Below are 9739 nucleotides of genomic sequence, written 5' to 3' on the forward strand. Positions count from 1 at the left end.
TGTAAAAAAGGTGCTGGCTTGCTCGAGAAGTTTTTGTTAAAAAAGTTTTTCTTTTATTTAAGCCATGAACGGCAAAAAAGGTTTTGACAATAAACGGTTGTTAAAAGCAGAATGACGCGTTTCGCGCTTCATCTGGTTGAAGCGCAAAACGCGTCATTCCGCTTATAACAGATCTGACGGAGTTTCTTGCCACCCACCGCCTCATTTTAATATACCAACTAGGTGACAATTCCAATTCCAGAACGCCCGGTAAGATGAAGTAGTGACCAGCAGCACTTCACCATCTATACATAGCACCAATGACACCACCATAGGCTCCACCATCCACATTTTTGCCTGCTTGAAAAATCTCTTCAGGCTATGATGATGTAATGGTGGCAAAAGAGGAGGAACAGGTGGTGCCAGTCCACACAAGGCCAACAGGGTGGTAGGTTCCCTGACCATCGGTCTGCTACTGCACAGTCCAGCCAGGGAACAGGACTGGAGCAGGAGAATTAGGAGGAGTTGTGTGACACCCAGAGCAGCTCCTGGAGTGTAACTGCGGAGATGCAGAGGAGGAGGAAACACCTTGCACTGAGGACAGCTGGTCCCTACCATAAGGAGCCTGGCTTTCATGTGCCGCTATATGTTCCAGTGCCTGCAAACCGACATCGGAGTTGTCCAGATACTCAACAGTGCTAAATACTGGGTGGCCACCCTGCTGGATCCATGCTATAAGGATAGTGTAACATCCTTCATTCCAATACTAGAGTAAGTGAGAGAGTTCCCATCTGACATTGAGAACTCAGAAGGAGAAAGTGGCCAATGCAAAATGAAGATCACCGTGGCCACAATGTGGAATGCCATGTTGACTTGTGCTCAACCTCCACCACCATTGGATGGAGGTCTTCATACCAGGAGGCAGAATGCAACCTGCATGGATTGTCTATACACATGTCTCCTGGTACTGAAGGAGGGGTCCTCCCCATTCAATTTCCATAATTAATTTTCAGGGTGGCAAAATTGGACACATGCGCAGAGCTTTCCATCTATGCCTTTCAGGTGCTGTCCAGCAGTTTGGGTGCTGTCAGAGCAACTGTCCAGCACTGCTGGTGGTTTAACCTCTTAATGACTAGGCCCTTTTTTGTTTTTGCGTTGTCATTTTTCACTCCTCACCTTCAAAAAAATCTATAACTTTGTTATTTTTCCATGTACAGAGCTGAGTGATGGCTTGTTTTCTGTGTAACAAATTAGTGATGGTATCTAATATAACATGTCATGTACTGGGAAGCGGGAAAAAAATTCTGAATTCTGAAAATGATGAAAAAAAAAAACATTTGCGCCATTTTCTTGTGGGCTTTCACAGCTTTCACTGTGCGCCCCAAATGACAGGTTTACTTTATTCCTTGGGTTGGTTTCTATTACGGAGATACCATGCGCTGTGGCTACCTATCTGCTGAGGGCATGTGCTGTGGCTACCTATTTACTAGAAGGCATGTGGTGGAGCTATCTATTTACTAGGGGGAGGGGGGGGGGGGCATGTGCCGTAGTTACCAGTATACTGGTGGGCATGTGCTAGAGATACCTGTCTATTTGGATGCATGTGCTGTGGCTACATGTGTACCCCTATTATAGGACTAAAAATTAAGCTGGATCATGAACTGAGCAGGCACAATAAGTGATATATATCCCTGCACACGGACACTGTTGGACAGTATGTGACCAGTATAACGCCTAACGCATGGTACCTTGCATTTCAACAAGCTCATAGACATGGGCAGACCTCATGCTCATGACACAAGGCCACAAGTAGTACATGTTTGAGTTACTTGATCATGATTACAGTGTTGCTGCTTCCATCTACTCCTTGTAGAAGTTTCCCCTTTACAGGCTTCTTGTGTTGCTTCCAGTTCTCCGAGCTTGTAGCGAGAGACCCAGCTGCTGTCATTCATCGTTCTTCCTCCTCAAAGCTTCGGAGAAACCTGACAGCACAGAGAGAGCTCATGTGTCTTACTAGAAAGATGGAAATGGACAGAAATTGAGTAGAACTCATTTTATTCAGAAGAGAAGGAGTATGAGAGGAGCCAAGTTCCTGTGACGACATCTAGATCATTGTTCTTCACCATCACCACTTGTTTGTTGGACGTGACCATTCAGTAAAGTTCGGATGACTCTGATTACTTGTTGTAATGTTCCTCACTTCCATACTTGGGACTCTTGTTGACCACAAGTTTTCAGGTGATTGACAAGACGGAATTTACGAATGAAACTTTTCCCGCAATGAGAACATGTAAACGGTCTCTCTCCGGTGTGAGTCTTCTCATGGAAAACGAGATCACACTTATTACTGAAGCTTCTGCGGCATTGCACACATTGGAACGGTTTCTCACCCGTGTGCGTCCTCTGGTGAACAAGAAGCTGCTGCTTACGGGTAAAGCACTTGCCGCACTCCGAGCACGGGAAGGGCTTCTCCCCCGTGTGGATGAGCTGATGATAGAGCAGGTTCGACTTACCGGAGAAACGTTTCCCACATTCGATACACGAAAAAGGTCTCTCTCCTGTGTGCGTCTTCTTATGTTTGACCACGTCGCTCTTTGTCTTGAACCTCTTGCCACAGTCCGGACAAGCGAATGGCTTTTCGCCCGTGTGAATAATCTGATGACGGACGAGATTGAATTTCTTGCTGAAGCATTTTCCGCAGACAGAGCAGGAGAACGGACGTTTACCTGTGGGGATTGTCTTTGGTGGAGGAGGAGGAAGACTTGAGGTCTTCTCTAAACAATCATAGCAGGGAAATAGGTTACTACATGTGTGAGAGGTGCACCGACCATCCGTATACTTAGTATTGGGAACACTCCTCCTGTGGATAGAGCTATCGAATAGGACATCCACCCCACCAGGAAGCAGAGCTTCTGAAACCATCGCAAGGTCATTTTCTTTCAGGTCACAATCAGCAGATAAAATGGGATTTTCATCACCTTTGTAATGTTTATATCCTACAAGATATAAACAGAAGAACAAAACGTACAATTTTGCTCATTTTTTCAGAGCTACTTTAGCGCTATGCAGTGAAGAAGGCAATAATAAGTCACTTCTACCTTACCTATGGGCGCCTCACCAGCTGACGTCTATTGTATGCATCCCCCATACTGCTATTATACACTCCCTGAGTGTAGATATAGGGCACTTTCTTAGCACGGCGTCTTGTCCTATAGGATCCTAATGTCTGTGTGTCCGCTTGTGTTGGTGGTTAGTTAAACTTATTAAGGATAGGGAAATGAATGGTATGTATAGGGCTTAATAAGTACATAAAAATGTGCACAAAAAATAAACGTGTCCGGTGTCCCGTGCCGTGGTCCCTTTGTGCCGTAACCCTGTACAGAAGTTCTACTCCAATAACATCTGGGCAGCTGGGCGCACCAACCCCTCTCCATGTCCCAGCATCTGATACAGATCTGATACAGTGCTGGGACAGAGGTCAGGTAGGTGTGCCAAACCACCCGGAAGTCCTCGGAGCAGCGGACACTGCAACAGGGGAACTGCATAAGGGGCCACGGCACAGGACACCGGGAACACCGGACAAGGACAAGTTTATTTTTTGTGCAGACACCTAGCCACCTCCCACTGGCCAACTCGCAATTCTTTTCTTACTCTCGGACAATCCCTTTAATGTAGCAGAGCTGTGGCTGTATGATGTAGTATAGCGGTCTGTATATGAATGGAGGAGAGGTGTTTGTGTGGGTGTGCTGCCTGGTTATGGAGCAATGAGTGGCCCTCCTGGCTAGGTCCATTAGGCCCATTCCCTGGGTAAGGTATTAGATGGAGCAGCTGGTGGGCAGAGCATTAGATTTCCATTGGGATTGTAAAACAAAATTGTATAGGATCCCCTTGCATGTAAGCAATGGACTGACCCATTGGCGAGCGCTCCTGCTCCGGTCACTATGTGGACTCCATCATTTATAAACCTTTCAGAGATTCATTACATTACTACTCACCAGGGCTGATAGCGGATGAGGTTCCCTCATTGCACTCGTCATCATTCTTCTCGTAGACCTCTTCTTCTTCCTCCAATACTTCAACTTTAATATCAATCAAGTCTTCAACCTGAATGATCCACCGAAACCGTAAACATATATTCACATCACTTCCTCTCGTCATAAGAGCCAACAGCATTACATTCTACCTGGCCGTCTTGTTGGGGGTCCTCATCTTCCTTTGGTGCATTTCTTGCAGATCCATCTGTAGGACACAAGAAATCTCCTGTATACAGTAATAGTATCTGTATGTAGCGGGTATAGGATAAGAGTCAGGAAACGTCCCCCCTTACCCGATAATGTCAGGGGCTCGGTGTCGTCCTTGCACAGATTCTTGAGTCCTTCTAAATATTCCCACACCTATGTGAATGGACGGCACATGCTTTTTAGGGAACTCATAGTTATGGAGGAGACATTTTCCCAGCATTCCCAGCACGCTCACCTCTCCTGTTAGGAGATGTACAATCCTGTTGGTAAGTTGTAAGAGTTTCTGCTCATTGTTTATCTCCTGCGTCACCGAGTTAGAAGGCTCCATGATGCTGCTCCGCGTCCTGCTCCATCTTCCTGGGCTCGTCTCATGTTCACCATACGTCTCCTTTGTGAAGATATAACCCTGCACATTAAATACACCAATAAGTATCAATGCGAAGCCTCATCGCTAAGTGTAGTAATCACAACACAGTATTAGACTCCTCTTACAAACATACATTAGAGTCTGTACCACTGATACAACCTTTGGCAAACCTCTCAATTTCCATAGCAGAGAAAGAGGGACAAAAGATGCAGTGTGTTATGTGCTCTGCAGAAATTTTAGTTGCCATAAGCCACACCTTTGTTCCGCCCCTCACTCCACCCCCAGACAGTTTTTCCTCATAGTGCCTCCCTCTACCCCTCATGTTGTGTCCCCCCCAGCTCCATGTCACATTGTAGCCCCATCTCCTCCTCATATTAACACCCCCAGTTATTGCGCCTCCTCCAGCCACTCCCCATCCTATTGTGTCCCCCAGCAGTGTCCCCCCCCTTATTGTGCCTCCCTCAGCAGCTTCTCCTCATATAATGCCCCCCAGCTGCTTCCCACTTACTGTTTTCCCCCACCACTCCAGTAGCTCCCCCCATATTGTGCCCCCAAGCAGTTCCCCCTCTCCTTGTGCCCCCACAGTAAAATACCAAGCACATGTACTCACCTTTTCCCATTCCCCACAGCAGCTCTTCTCCTTCTGCTGTAGTTTTCAAGCTGGAGGAAGATGACATCATCACATGGCGCCTCCTGGCTCTGCTACACACAGCAGAAGTGATAGTGCAGGGAGCTGCGTTATCACGGGAATCGGCTATGTCAGGGTCCGGAGGATGCCAACGGAGCCGATGTCCTGGCACATACCTCCAAATGGGTGGGACAGTGGGATAAAGCCCAGAAACCGGGACTGTATTTCTATAACCATCCCTGTCTTGTATCTAGGAGAATCTCTTACCTCTCCAGTCAGATGATAGATAACCTCAAGGGTAAGATTTAGGATTGTTCCGGCTATCTTGTCATTATTGACCTCCATGGTCGAAGGAGCATCAGAAGAACCAGTTGCGCAAGTGAAGAACGTTCTAGACCTAAATAAGTAATACACAAACTTAAAACCTGAAAGAAAGTTGATAAGAGATAAATGGAATCTGCCAGTTCCACACGCACTAAACATTTCTTTAAAAACAGCTATTATACAGTATTACAACTATCCCTATATTTTTCCTCCCCACGCTTGAAGTCCCACAATTTGTAAAATTACTCACTTATGTTCTTCTAGCTCAGCCATGCCTTCAGTTTCCTGATTGACAAGGGGCCTGCCATCTCTCCAGCTCAGTGAATGTGACTCCATCAACTACATGGCTGAAGAGAATTCCTGAGAGAGGGGCTTGAGATAAAAACTGTCGGTGTGCCATTGGCTGAAGAGAAATCAGCTCACCCTCCCTCAGAATTCTCTGTAGTGATGAGAACTGGAGGCAAGGCTCAGCAGAAAGGACATGAATAGGATGGACACCCCTCAGTCAAGTGCACAGAAATTCCATCTGTAAAGTTGACTCTCTGTGAAACTTTCCAGGCATGGAGAGGAACAATATAGAGATAGTTGTAGTTGTCAAAGATATGTTTAGTTAGTATTGGTTAGTTTTAGTCACAGGTTCTATTTAATGAGAGGAATATTAAGAAATGTGTGTCAGTAATAAACGTTATATATTCAACCTTTCACCTTTCAGGTGTTTTTGGAAATGTTTAATTTGGCCAAGAGCAATTTTTACAGTTTTCATGTATAAATCAACCAAAATGACAGCATAAATCAGAGTAAATCACCAACAAACCCAATATTGTCTGAAAGCTGACACTTGCCCCATTTTCTAAATTGCATTAAGGAGTTTATAGACATAGGCGCCTTCATGCAATTTTGGTTCTAAGTCAAAAATGATATAATGCATGCGGAAAAAAATTTACTTTGATGGCAAAAACAGTTCCAACAGCAAGAGTTGTCTTCTTCTTAATCCCTCCTCCTCCATCAGTCAGGGAGTTTGGGAGGGGGAGAAATTGAGAGGGAACCAAGTACTGTATACGTGCTGAAAATGTGCTGGGCTTATACACGAGTCAATTAAAAAAAAAAAAAAAAATTTACTTACATGCTGGCAGGCCGCACCCTGCCTGGGGGTAAGCTATATACTGGGAGAATGCATTTCCCACCCTCGGCTTATACTCGAGTCAATAGGTTTTCCCAGTTTTTGGTGGTAAAATTAGGGATTTCGGCTTATACTCGGGTCGGCTTATACGGTAATGTAAAATAATCCATTAAAAAAATTTAAAAAAAAAAAATCACTGGATTTATTCATATTTCTGACAGGCATGTGTCTGAAGGCATGTGTGTGTTTTTGTAAGGTGTAACTTTTGCTTGACTGCTGGGATAATTACCCTATCCTCCTGCCGAATGGGGGATATAAGTTATTTTGGAACATATGAAGATGTGGCCAGCAACTTTAAAAACTGACGTGTAAGGTACTTTTTGTGGTTTACGAGCGTGGGGGCTGCTGACAGGCTCCCTTTAAGAGGGTTATAACTTTAGATCCCTGGCACCTCTTGAAAGTCCTGTTTCATTTGAATCTTCAATTGTTTTTCTCTGTGACAGGGAACCAGAATCACATCAAAAATTTCACTTTAAAGAGAACCCGTCATCAGATTTTGACCCCCCCCTGACTGCCTGCTGATAAAGGGTTACAAGTCCTCCTCATATCACCTAAAATTAGCTGCCAATGGGCCACTCTACCTTAATTACAGCAATGTTTTTAATATGCAAATTAGCTTTTATGACTCATCTCTGGCAGCCTGAGAGATGGGAAGAGTCAGAGATACCAGTAAACCACAACCCATTATTCTGACTTGCAGCTCCTCGTCTCTTCATATCCCTGCTCTGCCTCCTTGTACTTAGGGACCTTCTGCTAATATTCAACTACAGACATATAAAGCTCTAAGTACAGCTGGGAAATATTGTATCAATTTTTTTTTACCTTGTCACTGGTCACATGTCATGAATGTAACACATCATCGCAGGTCCTTCAGCCTTCTAAGAATAGAAAACTGTACCCCATGTATGTGATCACATGAAATCACAGCAGCCTCCACGGAGGATGGAGAGGAGTGGACGTCCATGGAGGCTGCTGTGACTTCATGTGGTCAAACACATGCATGGGGTACAGTTTGCTATTATTAAAACGCTGAGATCTGACCTGAGATTATGTCACTCTGGTCACATGTCAAGAACTGTGACCAGTAAGGAGGCATAAGTCATGGGGAGGATTAGATAGGAGAGGCTGGCCTGATACTAAGTAATATAAGATACAAGGTGATTTCTCTGGATGTAAGAGAAACCATTTTTAGGTAGCAGTAGGGAGTCAGTCAGTTATTAGAGATCTATAGGAACCTGTCACTGGCTGGATATGTGAAATGTGCTGACAGGTTCCCTTTAAATGTAAATATCTCCCTGGCACTTACAAACACAATCTTATAAGAAAGGTGCCAGGGATCCAAAATTATTACTCCTAAAATCCAGGATGTATCTCATATGTCCTCTGCTATAGAGGTGCCACCCTGTGGGGATGTACGAAATTTGCCCTTGGCGATAAAAGAGATAACCACCACAAGACTAACCCATTTTCTCAGAGGAAATTTACTATAAAAACCAGGATAAACCAGGGACATTACTCACAGATCCAGGCACTGTGACTTTAATCTTTTTATATTTGTTATCCATGGTCTCCTTCCTTCCAAACTCAACTTTTAAAAATATGCTAATGAGCTTGAAGAGCTCCTCCATGCTGCAGCATCATAGGCTGTTACACTGTAAAGGATCACTTCCCCTTCCCACTGTGAGCTAAAACTTTTGGCGCTGCAGATAGAATACATCAAACAGAGTGAGGGTGAAGTGCTGAAGGGAGGAAAGGGCAGCCTGCGAAGCTCTAGCATGGAGGGGCTCTGGTAACGCACCAAGGAACCCTTTATGCTCCTTAGTATAATCGTAACAGTAGATTTTAGAAGGAAGTGGGACATGGATAACAGATATGAATAGATTGCCACAGTCTATGAGGAAGTGCTTCTGGTAACTACCTGGCACAGGTGGGTGTGCCTAGTCACCGAAAGTTGCCGAGCCGCGGTGCCGTGCCTCTGTAAACAAACAGCGGCGCTGGACATCAGGAGCACTAGAAAAGATCATTAGATTTAGGTTTTTGGGGGTTTTTTTGTAGAGCGCCACAAGATTTTTGTATAATCTCGGACAACCCCTTTAAAGGACATCAGTTTACTGATGGTTGATGTCTTCTAATAAGAACTTTTTTTTTATTATAACTTCATGCGCTGTAGAAGGGCTGCTGGTGTTCGGGAATTCGGAAGAGGAGTAACTGATAAAAAACAATGCTGCGTCCCCTAGAGGTAACGGCGCTAATGACAGTCTACCTCCAGGAATCTTGTGCAGTGGGGTAACTAGAAGCTGATGGGCCCAAGTGCAAAGTCTGTGCCGGGCCCCCGACTATAATGTACGGTTTATAGTAATAGTCTTCTCATATGGGAAAGTGACAACTTATGGGCCCCCTAAACCTCTTGGGCCCAGGTGCGATCGCACCCTCTGCACCCCCTAAAGTAATGCCCCTGATCTTGTGGTAATGTCCTTTAAAGAAAATCCTTTGTCCCTCTTTCCATACGACAAGAGATGATATCACTGCGGATGATGGAGGGTGATCTGTGTCAGTCTTCACTGACATTCTGGCCTTCTATTCCTGAGCGGGCGAGCAGTAATGTACAGACACTTCCTGTCCTACACCTTGTACTAGTCACAGGAGATACAGCTCATCTATTACACAGAAGAAATACCTGGAACCGGAGCAGAACCTGACAGCGCAGGAAGAAGCCGGGAATGCCGGATATTTCCCAAGGATCCGATAAACGTCTCTCCGGTATGAGGACAGGAGCAGAAGATACGCTACAGGACCTGTGATGATGTCAGCATCATGTGACCACTGAGGCTGGGGAAGGGGGCGGGGACCTGTGATGATGTCAGCATCATGTGACCACTGAGGCTGGGGAAGGGGGCGGGGACCTGTGATGATGTCAGCATCATGTGACCACTGGGGAAGGGGCGGGGACCTGTGATGATGTCAGCATCATGTGACCACTGAGGCTGTGAAAGGGGCGGGACCTGTGATGTCACGCTGCT

The 9739-nt window shown here is 45.4% G+C and overlaps 1 protein-coding gene across 1 annotated transcript; it reads right to left on the bottom strand.

Annotated features, from left to right (window-relative positions):
• Positions 1-199: 199 nt before the first annotated feature.
• Positions 200-9562, bottom strand: LOC140106118 (oocyte zinc finger protein XlCOF8.4-like). The gene is made up of 7 exons (XM_072130364.1): positions 9397-9562; positions 5483-5612; positions 4456-4626; positions 4307-4373; positions 4163-4218; positions 3975-4083; positions 200-2975 (listed from the first exon to the last, which is right to left on the bottom strand). The coding sequence occupies exons 2-7, from the start codon at positions 5558-5560 to the stop codon at positions 2176-2178; spliced, it is 1281 nt and encodes a 426-aa protein (XP_071986465.1). The 5' UTR covers positions 5561-5612; positions 9397-9562; the 3' UTR covers positions 200-2175.
• Positions 9563-9739: the final 177 nt, after the last annotated feature.

This window comes from Engystomops pustulosus, chromosome 11 (assembly GCF_040894005.1).
Source record: "Engystomops pustulosus chromosome 11, aEngPut4.maternal, whole genome shotgun sequence".
Taxonomy (NCBI): Eukaryota; Metazoa; Chordata; class Amphibia; order Anura; family Leptodactylidae; genus Engystomops; species Engystomops pustulosus.